The following is a 17,169-nucleotide window of genomic DNA, read 5'->3' on the forward strand; positions in this document are numbered from 1 at the left end:
TTTTAAATAAAAAAATCAAATAATTTCTGACCGCACGATAAATAACTAAGATATTAGGATTCCTAGGATTCTCACAAAGTGAATCCGGATGGAATCCAATTCCATAACAAAACATATTTGTGCCGCGGTGAAAAAAATTATAATTTATTCCATCAACACTAAATTTTCTTTGGTGACCGTGCAGGAAGATCATTCTAAGGATTTAGAATTTAGGATGATTTAGTGCTAATCGCTCCTCTCTCGACCATAATTTTTCAATGTACCGAAACACAACCCGGTATATTAAATATCAAAATACAAGTGGTTGGATACTTGAAAAAAATATTTCGGTTACTTGATGCTTAGGCTTTGTGCCCCGTGTATTTCCAACCACTTGTTACAATTAGTTGTGCTAACCAAAGGCAAATTCAAACCACGTTATTGCTAGCCTATTGTGAGGTTAAGTCCACCCCGCCCCCTTAGTTTAGATATATCGTCTGTTAAAAAAAACATAAAAAGATGTCTCAAATTAATTAATTGCTAAAGCAAGTAGCTTGTAACTTAATTGCTAAGGCAAGTAGTTTCGTATTTGAATCTTCTTGCCCATAATTTAATTAATTGTTAAGGAGCCTAAACCAACCCGAAAATATAGGTATAAAGTAGAAATTAATTCGGAAAAAAAGAAAAGAAAAAGGAGAAATTAATTCGGAAAAAAAGAAAAGAAAAGAGGGAAATTAATCAATTAATTAATGAAGTTTCAATAACATGTTTCGGTTTTTGTATAATAGTGGAGAAGTCTATAGACTATAGGGTTTAGGTTTCAAAAATGTACTATAACATCCATTAATCTAAACTGAATTGCCTGAGCAAAGCAAACAATTCAATCTCATTCCTCCATATATAAATGACCTTGTTTTATTACTTCGTAGGGCTAATTTCTTCCGAAAGATTCACAACCAGCGGTTTCCAACATTAAAATATTACAACATGATGGACACATTACACAAACAGTTTTTCCAATTTCCAACATTAAAACCATATATGTAAACCACCTAGACATAAAGAAATAAAAAAATACATGAAAATTAAGGACCGACTTGAGCTTGGAATTCACATAATGCTTTTAAGAGTAATAAATGTTCTGCTGTATTAAGTTCTTTGTAATGAGATATCTCCTCTCTGCACAAACAGATGTCTCTGCACAAACAGCACAATGGCAAAAATGTTAGTCTATTTAAAAAATGAAACCGGATTAAATACAGTGAATGATGCTAAGATGAATAAAACCGAAACCCCGGACAACAAACTGGATGCTGGGAAGAAGGGAAAAAACATGCATGAATAAAATTTCCAATTTTTCAACCACCCCTAATTTATAATTAGGCTAAGCAAACACACAGCAAACACAACATAATCACAATAAATAATGTAAATCTATCAACTATTCTGCACAGGATTTCAAAAATGGATAACTAACCTGTAATTTAGAAACTTATGTCGTCCACTTGCTTGTTGATTCAGAAGTTTGGGAAGAGTATTCCATGAGCTGCAAAACACAGTGAAACAAAGAAAATCTAACAAAGACAAAAAGTAGTAGTTGAATCAATCATACTTTTGCCAAAATTTATGCCCATATGGTACAATTGGGGATTGTGGCAGGCCATGGATATTGATATTGATCTCAAACCTCACAAATCATATATAATTCCTTAAGAACCATATGTAATTAATCAACAAACAAACAGCTAAAAGCCATCCATGCAACTAATTATCTCACATATAATGATTGTATGCATATCTAGGACAAAACTGAACCAAATTTAAAGAATTATACGGAGAGTTCTCTCATTGCTTCCATACGGTCATCAATTAAGTTCTGCAGAATTATGTCTCATAGTTTCTAGCAATGAAAGAAACACATAGCAGTCATACTCTGAACTAAAAATATTCTTTAATTTCAGTAATAACGTTCTTAAGGGAGAGAATGAAACTGGAATTTTATATTTTGGAGATTTCAGTGCAAACATACATACATACCACATGTGCACGGAAAGTAGACTGAATTCAAAATTGCAACTATATCCTCAATTGGCAATCCAAGATTTTACCATCTGTAAAAGTAGATTTTTTCAAATTTATGCAGTTTAATGTTCTATGAATTGAAATCCCTGTTAAAAAATGTAATGACGGGTGAGGAATTACAATTTCATACCAACATAAGTCTTGAAATGTTATATTTTGAGTTCAAGGAAGCCAAAAGCTGAATTCATAGCTTACAAAAAGATGCAAATTTTTGCTATACTATGAAAAGCCAGGCTCATGACACATAATCTCTAAGCAGCCAAAGAAGAAAAAAACTAAAAGCTAAGATATTGTCTGTACATTTCAACTACCTTAGGTAAAGCAATGACATAGACCTGATGTTCCAATGATGCAAAACTTGCAAAATTGGGCAATTAGAAAAATTAATCCTTTTGGTTACAAATATTCAATTAGATGAATTTTAAATATGAACAAAAAAAAAATGCACATAAAAGCAATTTATGAAGATTCAGAGAGCAGAGAGGAAAAGAAATCGACCTCAGCAAGAGTAGTAGTACTGCAGTTTGTGAAAGGTGCCCAATCCTTAGTCTCTTCAATTAGATTCATTTTAAATAGGACCCGCTGCCGCTATTTTTTCGATGTAGGATAATCGGGTCCTTACGTTTCCCCAATAGAAAACTCTAAAATATGATTATATATCAGAATTCATAAACCAAGTCAGAGGAAACATTACGTTTCCCAAATTCTCAAATCCGTTCAAAGAAACTTACCATGAAATCACAGCATCTTTACAAATCATCTTCATATCTGCACCAAAAATAACGAAAAAGAAGTGCAATAAGCCCAAGAAACAAAAGATCAGTAGAAACAAACCACCAAAATCAAGTATCGGAGAAACAAAAGATTAATTTTTCTAATGGATTCTCTCAAAGATAATATCGTCAAATTTGTAAGATTAAGCAAGCAAGAGAGAGTGTTGGCTTGCGGAGCGGAAGTTGTTAATCGACATATTATTCTGTCCTAAGCTAAGCAACTGAAGGTTTGTTAAGGCACATAACGTAATCGAACCAAGCTTAAATATTTTTAAATAAAACAGAAGAATTTTTTTTTTTTTTGAAACCAAGATAAAAATCTGAAAAAAAAAACTCACAAAATGCATGCAAGGTTCTCCAAGGAAGGAAAGAGTTGCGAACTGCAGAAGACAACAGTTGAGAACAACAAACCACAAATTCGCCATAAACTGAAAACGAACGAAAATTAATCAATCAATTTCATAAAAATAGAGGAAAAATTAACAAACCCGAACAAATAGGATCTGGATAAATGAAATCAATATATACCTTGTATATACACACCTTGAACACAAAGGGCTTGCAAAGCTGCGCATGAAAGCCTCAAAATTGGGACATGAGTGTTTCTTGAAACCAAATAAGCGCGCACATATCAAATAAGTGAACGGAAAGAAAAAACTAAGAAGAGGTTGGAAACGGAACAATAGAAAAAAAACAGAAATGGATATGGGAAACGGAACAAAAAGCAGGGTAAATTCACTGTGTATCACATGTTTTAATATTTTTTTGGTCTTCCCACTATCTATACGTGAGTTTAAAAAATCAAGAAGGTATAAATTTTTATTTTGTGTTGTGCCACAAAATCACGTGGTCTGGTTTTAATCACATTTGTTTAATATTTTTTGATCTGCCCACCAGCTATACATAGGTTTAAAGAATTAAGAAAAGACTAACATTATGTTTGGATGAAGAAATTTAAGATTACTAAGGAATTTAAAAATGACGGAAATTGAAATGACGAGATTTTATATTCTAGAATTTGTAAATTTTCTTGTTTGGCTAACCTAAAAGAACAATGGAATTGAATGCGGAATTTGTTATTTTTAAACTCTCAATCGTAGAAATTGGGAAATGACACCTATTTACATGGAATTTGAACTTGGGAATTGGAGGTCTCAAATTCCAAGTTTTTTTTCCACGCGGAAATTCTAAATTTCTATGTTTATGAATCCAAACAAAGAAATTGGTGCATGTCAATTTACAAATTCTGACTTTTATCAAAATTCCAAGTTTATTTCCCTCATCCAAACATAGTGTAAAGGAAAGACTCTGCAGATGGAGAAACGGGTGAATAGAAAGGACAAATTTGGAATTTTACTGTAAAAAAAACAAAAAGTAATATCTGAAGACTAACTTGGGTAGTATTTTGAGCCGCACTATCCTAGAACAGTAACCAGAATTTTAGGTTTTGGTATCCATAGAATATAATTTCAGCCCTCGAAAATTCATAGTCTGTGATAGCCAAGAAAGTTACGTTACGTCACCGTGCAGTACATGAACAAGTGCATGGGTGATCGGTTATGCACAACAATCGACTTTTGCATATTCTAATTCTCTAATATTTTTCGTCTTTTTGTTTGGAATCTTCCTCGTGTCATCAGCCGCTTATCCTGTACCCAACTATGCCCTCTATTTCAACCCAGCTCTCAGCTAGCGTGTCATTATTTACGATCTCTCTCTCACTCTCACTCAAACTCTGAAACACAGAATCCATGGAAGGTCGGAGATTCCTGCGTTTTTTCTCCCTTTCCCTCTGCATAAGCCTAATCCTCCTCTTCACTTGGTCCCACCTCCCTTACGCGCCGCCGTACGCCTCCGACCTCCTCGACTGCACAACAAACTCCGCCTGGTGCTCCTCCAAAAACCGCATCCAATCCAAACCCCATATCCCAACGCGCCGCCTCAAAGACCACAGCTCCGACACCCCCCACCACCCTCTCGACCCCCTCACCATCCAAGAACTCAACGCCGTCCGCACCATCCTCAACTCCCACGCGCTCTTCACCTCCACCTCCTCCTACGCGCTCCACTCCGTCGAGCTCCAGGAGCCCGACAAGTCCCTCGTCCTCGGATGGAAGCACGGCGACGCTCTCTTCCCCAGAAAGGCCTCTATTGTCGCACGTGTCGACAGCAAGTCGCTCGTGCTAACCGTCGACCTGACCACGTCCGAGGTGACCGTTCACGAGACCGGCTCCCACTACGGTTACCCGACGATGACGCTGGAGGAGCTGACCGCTGCCACGTTCAGCCCCCTCAAGAACGCTGATTTCAACCGTACGATCGTCGAGCGCGGGGTCGATCTGGCGGACCTGAGGTGTCTCCCGCTTTCCACGGGGTGGTACGGCGTGGCCGACGAGAACAGGAGGTTGATTAAGGTGCAGTGCTACTCCACCAAGGATACTGTGAACTTCTACATGCGTCCAATCGAAGGGTTAACTGTTCTCGTTGACCTGGACACCAAACAAGTGCTGGAGATTTCGGATAAGGGCAGGAGCATCCCCATACCGAAGGCCGCCAATACAGATTATAGGTACTCAGCCCAAAGGCCCGATCAAGTGAAAAAGGTGATCAAGCCCATATCTATAGAACAGCCGGATGGGCCGAGTTTTACGGTAGAAAATGATCATTTGGTCAAATGGGCAAATTGGGAATTTCACTTGAAGCCTGACGCCAGGGCGGGCGTCATTGTATCCCGGGCCAAAGTCCGGGATCCGGATACCGGGGAGTTGAGGGATGTGATGTACAAAGGGTTTACGTCAGAGTTGTTTGTGCCTTACATGGACCCCACCGATGCGTGGTACTTTAAGACCTATATGGATGCCGGCGAATACGGGTTCGGGTTACAGGGAATGCCTCTGGAGCCGCTTAACGATTGTCCGCGTAACGCCTACTATATGGATGGTGTGTTTGCGGCAGCTGATGGAAAACCATACGTCCGATCAAACATGGTTTGCATATTCGAGAGCTATGCGGGCGATATCGGGTGGCGGCACACAGAGTGTCCAATAACGGGCATGGAGGTGAGGAACTTAATGTTACATATATCGTGTTTATTAGTTTTATGTTACATTATTAATATTTTGAATAGAAGTAAGACTCATCTATACATGCAATTTCATTTCTATTAAACAAAATATTTAGTATATTAGGTAAATTTAGCAAGTGTATCGGTTTTATGCAAGTAAATAGCATTGGCGATGATAATATATAATTAGTACAAAAATAATGCGTTGTGACAGGTTAGGGAAGTGAGGCCAAAGGTGACCTTGGTAGTTAGAATGGCAGCATCAGTTGCTAACTATGATTATATCGTCGACTGGGAGTTCCAAACAGACGGGCTAATCAGAGTTAAGGTTAGTGGTGATTACTTCTCCTATAATTACAATCATTTTTGCATTTTATGTTTCCTTTTGAGTTTGATTAAAATCCTGATATATATATATATATGTATGTATGTTCTCTTAGAGTGTAATTAGGATTAATAGTGCATGGCGTATCACCTGATTGATTGTGGTTGTTTCTAATTTATGAGTCTCGTAAGCATGAATATCTTTGATTGTGGTCGTTTATTTATAAGTCTTACAAGCTTGAATAACTAGAATTGGCCGGGGAACTAATCCTGTCATTTATTGTATTTTTATGGAAATTCACCATAATATTTTGTATTTTAAGATTGTTATTTATGAGTCTTACAAACTTGAATAACTAGAATTTACCGATGGACTAATCCTGTCATTTATTGTATTTTTATGGAAATTCACCATAATATTTTGTTTTTTAAGATTGTTAATACTACATATAATACGTGTGTGCAACAAACATATAGGTTGGACTTAGTGGCATTTTGATGGTGAAAGGCACCTCCTATGAGAACATGAACCAAGTCTCATCTAGCCCAGAGAATCTCTATGGCACCCTCTTGTCGGAGAACGTTATTGGCGTTATTCACGATCATTACGTCACATTTCATCTTGATATGGACGTGGACGGCTCAGATAACTCCTTTATGAAGGTGAATCTCCAAAGGCAGTCTAACCCCCCAACTGAATCACCAAGGAAAAGCTACTTGAAAGCTACTAAAACCGTTGCCGAAACTGAGAAAGATGCACAGATTAAGCTCAAACTCTACGACCCGTCCGAATTCCACGTGATCAACCCGTCGAAAAAGACACGGATTGGAAACCCTGTAGGGTACAAGTTGGTTCCCGGTGGCACTGCTGCTAGCTTGCTTGATCTTGACGACCCTCCCCAAAAGAGAGGTGCTTTTACAAACAATCAAATTTGGGTTACCCCATACAATAGGAGTGAACAATGGGCGGGTGGGTTGTTTGTAGACCAAAGCACGGGTGAAGATACGCTTGCCGTGTGGTCTAACAGGTACCTACATACTCATTTATTTGCATTGAATTTACTGATCACATGTACACAATACTGATACAATTCGATTCATTTTGATATTGTAGGGACCGACCAATCGAGAACAAGGACATTGTGGTTTGGTACACATTAGGGTTTCATCACATACCCTGTCAAGAAGACTTCCCTATAATGCCAACTGTGTCATCTAGCTTCGATATCAAACCTGTCAATTTCTTTGAGAGTAACCCCATACTTCGGACTCCGCCTAACGTTGCCACAGATCTACCCGTTTGCACGGCTGCCGCTTCAGCTTAATTAAGGTAGAGCGCATTCCACATGAAATCCGTTGCTTTAACCTCAAAGATGTATTTATGATGAGTTGCTTGTGGAAAGTTTCCTCCATATGTGCCCACTTTGGGGTTTTCGATGAAATTAGCTTTGATGCTAATTTTGGGGTTTTTTTTTTTTTACCTCTCTTTTCGGTGGCAACTTGCAATTTTCAGTGTTGAAGTTTGTGCATTGGTGCTAATTTTTACTATAAAAGTACTTTCTTATAATGATTTATCTTATTTTAATAATAAACCACAACCCACTCACCTCCCATCGCATTAGCCCTTCATTCATTATGATTTTCAACTGATTTTTTTTTTTTTTTTTAACTTTCTTTTCTGTGGCAACTTGCAATTTTCAGTGTTGAAGTTTGTGCATTGGTGCTAATTCTGCCCTTGGTCATGTGTGTTGCACGTGCGTGGCTATCGGGTTTTGTGGAGAAGATGCTAGAAGCATCTTTCATTTAGCTCTCTCCTCTTTTTTTATTCTCTGTTTTTCTTTCTTTTTCTATGCATCTCTGTGTGCGTCTTGGTGTTTTCATCACGATCCCATCCTTTAGAAGGGTGGTTAGCCTGTTTTTTCCTGCTGTTTTCTGTGGAGGAATCGCAACGGTTTGGCTAATTTGGTTAGTGTGAGACGTTATTTTGTGTTTGGTTGGTTAACCTGGCGGAATAAAAATGGACAGACCGGCTGTTTCGGCAGGTTAACATGGTGGTGATGACCTAGGGTTGTCTAAATGGTACCATCATTTCTATGCATGCCTACCTCCATACTTGATTTTTCTAGTGGTATCAGATACCTACTTGGACAAGGTCTCAAGTTCTAAATTTCCAAATATATCTCAAGTTTTATATTTTCTAATAATGCGATCGATTTGTCAGAAATTCAAAGAGACGGATCATTTGATTCACTCCTAACCATACTAATATTGTAATGTTGAATTTTATTACAAAATATTTCGATGTTATTAAGAGTGAAATCATAAACTTATATATCGTATTTTATTTTCTTAATTCCCTAATGTGGAACTTATATTCAACATTGATATGCTTATATATACACAAAATATATTATAAAGTAGTACGTGATCGACTAAGATATACCAACATCACTTTTGCATGAAAATTCTTCTGTAAGAGCAGAGCTCCAACCTTTTTTATGTGACAAGACTTTAGTAGAATTCATAGACTTTTATTGATATCCACACACTTTTTCTTGATAGACTCCTATATATTTTTGAGAGTTTAATGCTCGACTTTTTTTAGAGTTCAAGGGAATTTAACAAACTTTGTAATAATTATACCTCTTTTTTGGTTAAGAAACCAATTAGGAGTAAGTAATGTTACACTTATGTAATTTACTTTTTCCTGATATGACCAAAATTGTTAGACATATGAAAGAATCTTCAACCCATAAACATTATATCTTTTTATTCCAAATTCTTGTAAATTGTGTGTTTCTAATGTCGTGCTAGAGTGGTGGAGTTGGGATGCAGTGGGGATGGGCATATAAGAGGGGAGTAAAGGTGGTGATCATGATGATGGCAGTGTCAACAGTCATAGGCGGGGGCGGCGACGATAAAGTGGTCGCAGAAGGTTATGATGATGATGGTTGTGACAATGTGGTGGTAGTAGAGGTAGTGGAGGGAGTGGCGGTGGCGGGTAAGTTAACATGGTATTATTTCAAGTGGCGATCATGTTGGTTGTATCGGTGGAGGCTTAAATAAGGTTCTAGGAGCTTGTGACACGGTGATGATTGTATGACAAGGTGCTAGTAGAAGAAGTGAGATGATTGTGATGGTAGCGGTATCAATGGTGACGACATGGTGTTGCAGAAGTGGAGATATCTGATTCTTATTGCAGCGGGTGGTGGAGTAATCATTAGAAGTAATAAAACAAAATCCATCAAAAATTTAGGAGGAGAGGTTGGATTTATTATGACAACAAGTATACCATAAAACACATCAAAGTCTCTGAAAGTCCATGACTTTTTTAAAATGAAAAACTAACGAAAAGTCTAAAAAAAACTTTAGTTTTAATGAAAAATGACAAATAAAGGTGTAGTGAATAGTACCAGGGAAAGGTAAAAATGTGGTTTTTCGTTAAAAGTGAACAGTACCGGAAGTGTTTCGTTAAAACTCCATTTTTAAAATCCTTTAAAATGAATGAAATATTGAATACATCCAGACTTTTGTAGGTTGGTAAAAAAGTCATAATATAATACTACAAGATTTTTGTAGACTTTTTAAAAGTCATAAAAAAAAAACTTTATTCAATACAGGGTGACTTGTATTAGTCTCCAACAAAACCAGGATTGAATACACTTGAATTTAAAGTCTAGTTTGGCACATCATATTAAGCACCGGAGAGGATTAATAATATGGTAGCCATTGTTTGGTGCAATCTCATATTAAATAAGCACCCGCTTAATTATACCATCTATCAAATTTAGTACGGTTGACACTGGACAATTAATACAACCCAAAAGCTTGGTATTATTAATCGCTTCTTTTTCCGTCACATTTCAGTCGTCGACGTCAAAGCACGACGATGTGGACGAAGAGGTAGTTGAGATCAAGAAGCCCGATCGATCGTCAACAACAACAAGCTTAGCAACTCAATCATCTTCCGTCACCGACATCGTTGGATCCAACTCCGACGGTTTCGGTTAACTCGGACAATGCCACAAATTGATTTCTTTTCTTCATCAACTTGGATCTTCAATTTAATCAATAGTTGTTTTGGTTGGTGAATCGATGTGGGTTTTGGGTGATTGAAGAAATGAGGAAGTGGGTTCGTATGGAAGGGTGTAATTTGAAGCTTGGGTAAGATGGTGAAGAAAGGAAGGCACGTTGGGAAGAGACCTGGGTTTGCACCTTCCCTTTTTTCTAATTTTTTTTTTAATTTTGTCTTAATGATATTTAATTACTTTTTTTTTACTTCTGTTTTTCTCCGTTTTTTCATTTTAACAACAATTATTATGTGATTTAAAAAAATAATAATTATAGTCCAACGTATTATGCGATGGACAAATTAATCTGACATAACACCAAACGCCCGACTAATTTAGTCAGTACTAGACTATTTGTTCTATCCGACTAAAATAGTCTGTATAATCCGAGTTGCCAAACGAGGCCTAAGAGTCATATACAATACACTCCCTTAAACTTAAAGCTTCCATTTCTTTTTTCTAGTTATTGATAACATCAAAGATACTAATTTCAGCGGTATCATTTGAGTAAAAATAAATTAAGCATGTTTTGCCATTTAGTACAACGGTTTAGTGGTATTCCTCTTCACTTGTTAGTGAGAGACCTTATATTCGATTCTCGTCAAAAATAAATTTGAATCATATTATTGCTAATCTATTGTGAAGATAATATTGTTTGTTCAAAACAAGATAATAAAATAATACCGCCAATCGACTAACAATATTTTTACCCTAATCATGCTACATCTATTTTTATATAAACCAACAAATAGATTCATTTAACAACATTCAAGTTACCTCCAAATCCTAATGTTAAACCTTTTTACTAAAACAATTTATTCAAAATCTTCTTAATAGAGGCATCGACTAATTCTATTTAAGAAGATTCTTGATATTCATTTAATGTGTAACTTAGCTTTCCCGAGTTTTATTGGGGGTTAGTACTACCCTTCGGACTTGAGCAATTTGAAATATCATTTTTCATCATTTTAACAGAGAAGATAAATAAAACAAGTCAAATCTAGAAATGCTTGAGAAAAGAAAATCGTAGAAAGAGGAACATAAGCTTGAGGTTTTCAAAACAAATGCTCTTATACCTAGAAATATCTAGGAACAAAAGTTCGGTATAAATTCATAATTGATATACCAATATCTCACAAGAGAACATTATCGTAAACATGCAGCTTTTGAGAAATATTTTTGTGCTTAAGTTGGTATTAATTATTACAAGTGAAGTATTTTAAGGAATTTGATAGCAGCATTGTTCTACTCATAGAGTGCTGGATCTGATAACCTTGGAGTTGGGATGGCAACCAAAGGAAGCTTCTTCTTCAACACAATCCCAAACTTCTCAGAAAGATCCAACTTCTCTCCCTCTGGCAATTTCCAATCGAAATAATGCAGAAGTGTATCAAGTGAATGCATCACCATGCTCTCAGCCATTGCAATCCCAACACATATTCTTCTGCCCGAACCAAATGGAAATTTGTTGAAGTCCTTCCTACTGTAGTCCTATTTGGTGTCCAAGAACCTCTCCGGATTGAACTCCAACGGGTTTTCCCAAATCGAAGGGTCTCTAGTATGGCCCAAACATTGATGAAAATCTGAGACCCTTTCAGAATAGTGTAGCCTCCCACAATGCATGTTTCACTTGGGCAATGAGAGACTAACAGAGGCAGGGCTGGGTGCAAGCGCAAAGTTTCTTTCATCACAGCTTGTAAGAGCATCTCCAGTGAGGGGCTCTATATGGGGCTAGAAAAGTGGTGGATATAGCCCATTTTAGAGCTTCGAGGAATCTTTGGGGCTTTATAAAAGAATATCTCTCAATGATGGGCTATATCTTTCGGGCTCTATATGGGGCTATATATATTTATTTATATAGTAATTTGATTCAGCGATTTTTTTTTTTGTTAGCTTTTCTTAAGTTGATTTTTGGACGTGCTATCTTAATTAATTTTTTTTTTTTATATGAACCCTTCAACCTAAAAAGTTTAAATCGTGACAAAGTTTGATTTCATCACTTATGAATCGTTCATTGGATTAAATTCCTTTATCTTAATCTCATTTGTTGAAAGAAACAAACTCCCACTTTGCCCTCTAAAATAATTTGATTTTCATGTATAACACAACAATTTACCTAACACACATACAATTTTGAAAAAAAATATTTGAAAATTTCACCGATCAATGCCCATGAATGTTATATCAATTTGAAATTTTAATTCTTATGAAATTTAAAACAATCATTAATTAGCCAAATTGCAAGAAAAATAAGTAAGAAAAAAGAATTAAAAAAATAATAAAAGGAGAGTATAAGTGTACTTGCAAGTGGAGGGAGAGTGATAGAATTTTGCTCATATGGGTTTCTACTTTTTTTGTGAGACCCACTGTTTTTTGGGGTTAGATGTAGCCTGATTTTATGCTACCCAAAAAAGAAAGTTGCTAGCCCCAGTGATGGATCTAGCCCTATTTTCTGGCTCATTGGAGATGAAATTTCTCGCTAAGACTAGAAATATGGTAGGCTCATGGAGGATAAAGCCCCCATTGGGGATGTTCTAAGTAGGGAGAGTGGAGTGTTCTAGAAAGTACAACACTTTGGAGGTTTTACGTTTTGTTTGGACTCCGAGTTTTCTTCTATGGAGTTTGTGAGGCCTAGATATTATCCGCCATTCTACCTTCAACTTTATCTTCTGTATTTTCCATTTTTCTTTCACTTTGAAAAAGGGCTCATTGGTGACTTCGTCACGTCAGTCCATTCTTCGAGAGGCGGAAACGACTCACAGAGGTATTTCAACCTTCTTTAACTGTCATCGTGCAATTCATCAGTACCAGATCAAAATTCCAATCCCAATATAAGACCAGAGTTTACCAAGTAAAACCTTTGCAAGGACCACTAATTTATATAGCATGACCAAAATCCAAAAATAGTCGCCAATCGGCCTTGTCTTGTATACGTACTTGCAATTTTGTTCTTTTGATATAAGTAACATTAGGGAAGAGGAGAATCAAACATGAATGCAGAAGTGAATATTTTTAACAAATTGAGCTAGTAAACGTTTGTCTGATTGTATTAGCAATTAAATACCAATTTAAGTTCAAGAGCTGAGAAGTAAAAACTCTAGGGTCTAATTAGTTTTTGGCAACTCTCCCCCACCTTTTGTCAACTCAACTCTTTCAACCAAGACAATCTGAAACATAGCTTTTTAGTGAAGTGACATAACGATTCCAACATGGTCAATGTATAATTTAACTTCTGCAGTTAAACATTCAAAAATTCAGAAGAAAACAAATCACAAGAGACTAGGATAGTCTCGAGGGTCAAACGTTTGGTGCTTAGGATCGGATTGGATTGGATTAGAAAGGTAAACCCCACGAGGAGCGGAGCTTCGGTGAGCTGTTACAATTTCCCTTGAGCCAAACATCCCATCAACCAAACATGTAGTGGTCTATAAACTAGTTGCAATCCGAAGGATGAGAGCACTCAAGCCTCCAAAGCCGCCTGCTTCAGACAATCAACGTTACACAATCCAACTGACCTCACCATATCTCCCAATCTACCACCATGGATTTCAATAGTCAGCATTAACAAAAACTGTAGACGAAATGGAAAAGAAAACATAGATTCATCGATAATCAACTTACCGGTCGAAGCTATTTCTAGCCCTCTCCGACTGATCTGTGCTGCTCCTCAACTTTCCAGACCGATCGGTGCTCTTTCTTGACTTCTCTCTCTTTTCAGTGCTTGTACTTGATCTTTCTCTACTGTCTGTGCTTAGCCTAGACTTGTCTCGCTTCCCGGTGCTGGACCTAGACTTGTCCCTTAAGTCAGTGCTTGATCTTGCCTTGTCCCCGATGTCTTCAATCTTCAGAGGAGACTCTGATTGATCTGCGCTTTGTTCGGTTGAATTTCGAAGACGGGGTAATTTCTCTATGGCAGATATAAACTTCCTGAGATGCCTCAAGTATTCTGGATAGAGTTCCAAGTTACAATGGTTGCCTCCTTTGAGCCACAAAGGTTCATACTTCTCTTTGCAAAGCTCCCACAGCTGTTTTCCATGGGAGAAATCCACAACTTCATCTTCAGTTCCCTACAACATTTTAACAAAAAGAGTTTGGGATTCAATTCCAAGAAATGTGGTAGGTTAGAGAACTCCAAGGCTATAGTTGGAACATAAATTCTCTTGTACAGGATGTCCGTTCTTTATTAAAAGATTAACGCCTATTCTATAAAGAACTAGTGGATGAAGACATGCATGAATTACCAAAACTGCAACTATTCAAGTGCTAAAAGATGTGGTAGGATTAGAGCAAAAATTTCCATTAGTTCTTTATTGAAAAGACGTTTGTTCCATAGTCGGAATCCATGCATATTGTAACTTTGTAAGTAATTAAATCACCACATAGAAATAAAGATGAAGACTTACATGTATCACCAAAACTGGGCAACTGACAAGTGGGATCTTATCGATATTCTACACCAGAAGCAAAGCATATTCAATAACAGAATTCGATAATCCAGTCCACGAAAAATCTGGTCTTGTTCAATAAAAGTGGAAAAGTACGAGGTTTAAACCTTGTAAATGTCAAACCAGAATGTTTTCTTGACATGGTACATTACTCGGAGGCCGGACAATATTGGACTGTGAAGAACAACAGCCCTCAAGTTAGGCAAACGAACGGCCAAATCCAAAGCAGGTCCGCTTCCAACTGACTGTCCGTACAGAATGACATCTTCCTCCTTTACACCGAACTTCTCTTCAAGGCATTTGTATGCTGCCTCTATGTCTGCATATGTGTCCTGCTCACTTGGCTAGTTGATAGTAAAAGGCACATTATCATCAATATGGTACAAAATTGGAGAAATAACCTCTTATGTCCCGGAATATGTCTCATCTTCTTTTTCGCTTTCTCACTTGTCCTACCTAACTGATGAGCGAAAAAAAGAGGGGATTTACCCCCGGGATATGGAAGTAATCTATCCATAAACTTGGGACCATCAAATTGCTAATGGTACTGTTGTTTTTCCCAATCCAGAACAAAGAAGTAAACAAACAGTTCTTTACGAAATAATCGGGATTCAGAACATGCCAAATTAGGTAATGTCAAATAGTGACACGTGTTCAGTTAAACACTGGATTTGACACAATTGATTTAGTTACAGAAATTTATATAGGAACTAGCTAACTATAGGCAGGTTATACCTTTCCTGAAGATTGTCCATAGCCAGAATAATCGTACCTGCAAATATAGCACAAGAAAAAAAAAATCAAAACTAATCTGGATAAGCAACATAGAAACAACGAGATGATTTTCGTTTGATTTATTTAATTTAAATGCCAAAAATGAATAATTCTGCACATAAATCATTTTTGGAAAATATTAGAAGAAAAAACATATGAAAACTGATATAATATATATAGACTGACCCCATGAGATTGACACCCAGATGAAGGCTAAGCTCAGTGAAAATGTGGTACATCTGACCAAGATCAGCAGCATTTCCATGGGAGTACAGAAGAGTGAGTGAAGCACATGGATTTTTGACATACATGGCCACAATCTCATTCCCTTTTTTTGTGCTCAGCCCCACCACATCAACGTCGTCTCGGGGAAGAACATTGGAGATCCTCATTTTTCCGGTTGGTTCGTCGACGTACGTGTCATATGACGGAGGGTCCGGTGGGAAAAATGCAAACTTTGCAGCCATAGACGATGTTGCAGACCCCATTTTTTTATCCGTGGAAATTTTTTGACAGAGGGTGTTATTTAAGTGGTCTGGAGAGAATTGTAGTGCATGGTAAAGTTTATGAGAATATTTGAATCATATAGGAGTTTAAAGCATGCAGCTTTAAAAGATTTGTGTTTGAATTCTCTTGAAAAGAAAAAAAAGGTTTTCCATTTGGGTTTTTAGAGATAAAAGTGTTTGAATTAATTCCTGTTTTAAGAGAGAAAGATTTGAAGGGCACGACAAAGAGATATAGAGCAAGGAATTCTTGTCGGATAATCATACGGGACAACAAAAAAAGAAAATCAAAGGGAAAAAGAAAGAAAAAAAAAAAAAAAAGAAAGAGCAAAACTTTTGCAAATCAATTGCCTCAAAATCGTCCCTTGAATTTATTTTCGTAAAACTAAAATCAACGAGACCATTTTACAACTAATAAATGGATTGTGATACGTTGATTTCTTTGAAATAAACGGAAAAGAATAATATTTGGCTACTGAAATGATGAACATGAGTTTCTACTTAAAATTGTTTGTTACCGATTTATAGAATTTTGTATTTATGATCAGAATCGTTTATATTATAAATCACTTTATAAAGATTGTCTCTTCAAAAAATTAATTAAAAATAAGGTCGTTTGGTCATGAAACTGTATAAAAACAAAATAACGAAATTAGTAAAAACATTACGAACCGTCTATGTATTTGCTACAATAGATTGACTAAACGGCCATAGTTTTAATTCATTTTTTGTAGTCGTGATCTTTACGTAGTGATTCATATTATAAACAGTTCTGATCATAAGCACTAAACTTATTATTCAAACACAAAGAGTTTCTAGTAGGAGTTCCTTGGGAAATGAATGAATTGTTGGCAAATATGTTCTTTAAAAAAATAAAAATTTGTTTGTGAGAGAGATGTTTTAAGTAGAAATATTTAATTTGAAAAAAAAATATTTTGAATGTTTGCTCTTAAAAAATCCACAGAATTCCGGTTAATTATGAACTTATGACTTCCATTGCAGACCAACCCAGCAGAATTAAAAATTGAGAGAGCCAAAATGCAAAAGTGAAATGAATGATGAATTTCTGGGGTAATTGATGAAAAATAAGCAAAATAAAATGAGTGGGTGGCCGGGTGGGGGATGGCTGAGGGAACATCAAATGATTGCATGTTG

At 36.6% G+C, this 17,169-nt stretch overlaps 2 protein-coding genes and 1 long non-coding RNA gene across 8 annotated transcripts; 1 reads left to right on the forward strand and 2 right to left on the reverse strand.

Annotated features, from left to right (window-relative positions):
• Positions 1-279: 279 nt before the first annotated feature.
• Positions 280-3,510, reverse strand: LOC108867232. 3 transcript variants are annotated; one of them, XR_007253736.1, is made up of 6 exons: positions 3,363-3,493; positions 3,173-3,262; positions 2,793-2,829; positions 2,560-2,702; positions 1,457-1,525; positions 280-1,176 (listed from the first exon to the last, which is right to left on the reverse strand). It is a non-coding gene; the product is annotated as an uncharacterized LOC108867232 (long non-coding RNA). The 3 variants fall into 3 exon arrangements; XR_007253734.1 differs by lacking the exon at positions 3,173-3,262 and having other exon boundaries at positions 281-1,176; positions 3,363-3,510; XR_007253735.1 differs by lacking the exon at positions 3,173-3,262 and having other exon boundaries at positions 281-1,176; positions 3,378-3,493.
• Positions 3,511-4,541: 1,031 nt separating this feature from the next.
• Positions 4,542-10,502, forward strand: LOC103947299 (primary amine oxidase-like). Of its 4 annotated transcripts, none has more exons than XM_048571876.1 (5): positions 4,542-5,893; positions 6,113-6,226; positions 6,700-7,250; positions 7,337-7,552; positions 10,090-10,502. In XM_048571876.1, the coding sequence occupies exons 1-4, from the start codon at positions 4,586-4,588 to the stop codon at positions 7,545-7,547; spliced, it is 2,184 nt and encodes a 727-aa protein (XP_048427833.1). In that variant the 5' UTR covers positions 4,542-4,585; the 3' UTR covers positions 7,548-7,552; positions 10,090-10,502. The 4 variants fall into 4 exon arrangements, with proteins under 4 accessions (XP_048427833.1, XP_048427831.1, XP_048427832.1 ...); XM_048571874.1 differs by lacking the exon at positions 10,090-10,502 and adding an exon at positions 7,924-8,277; XM_048571875.1 differs by lacking the exon at positions 10,090-10,502 and adding an exon at positions 7,736-7,826.
• Positions 10,503-13,345: 2,843 nt separating this feature from the next.
• On the reverse strand, positions 13,346-16,479 carry LOC103947298 (alpha/beta hydrolase domain-containing protein 17B-like). Its single transcript, XM_009358193.2, has 6 exons — positions 15,698-16,479; positions 15,473-15,509; positions 14,845-15,081; positions 14,696-14,743; positions 13,914-14,359; positions 13,346-13,825 (listed from the first exon to the last, which is right to left on the reverse strand). Exons 1-6 carry the CDS (start codon positions 15,997-15,999, stop codon positions 13,753-13,755), a joined length of 1,143 nt encoding a protein of 380 aa, XP_009356468.2. The 5' UTR covers positions 16,000-16,479; the 3' UTR covers positions 13,346-13,752.
• Between the last annotated feature and the right edge of the window lie 690 nt (positions 16,480-17,169).

This window comes from the organism of the source record quoted next, unplaced genomic scaffold (genome assembly GCF_019419815.1).
Source record: "Pyrus x bretschneideri cultivar Hongxiangsu unplaced genomic scaffold, Pyrus_bretschneideri_v1 Contig6, whole genome shotgun sequence".
Classification (NCBI taxonomy): domain Eukaryota; kingdom Viridiplantae; phylum Streptophyta; class Magnoliopsida; order Rosales; family Rosaceae; genus Pyrus; species Pyrus x bretschneideri.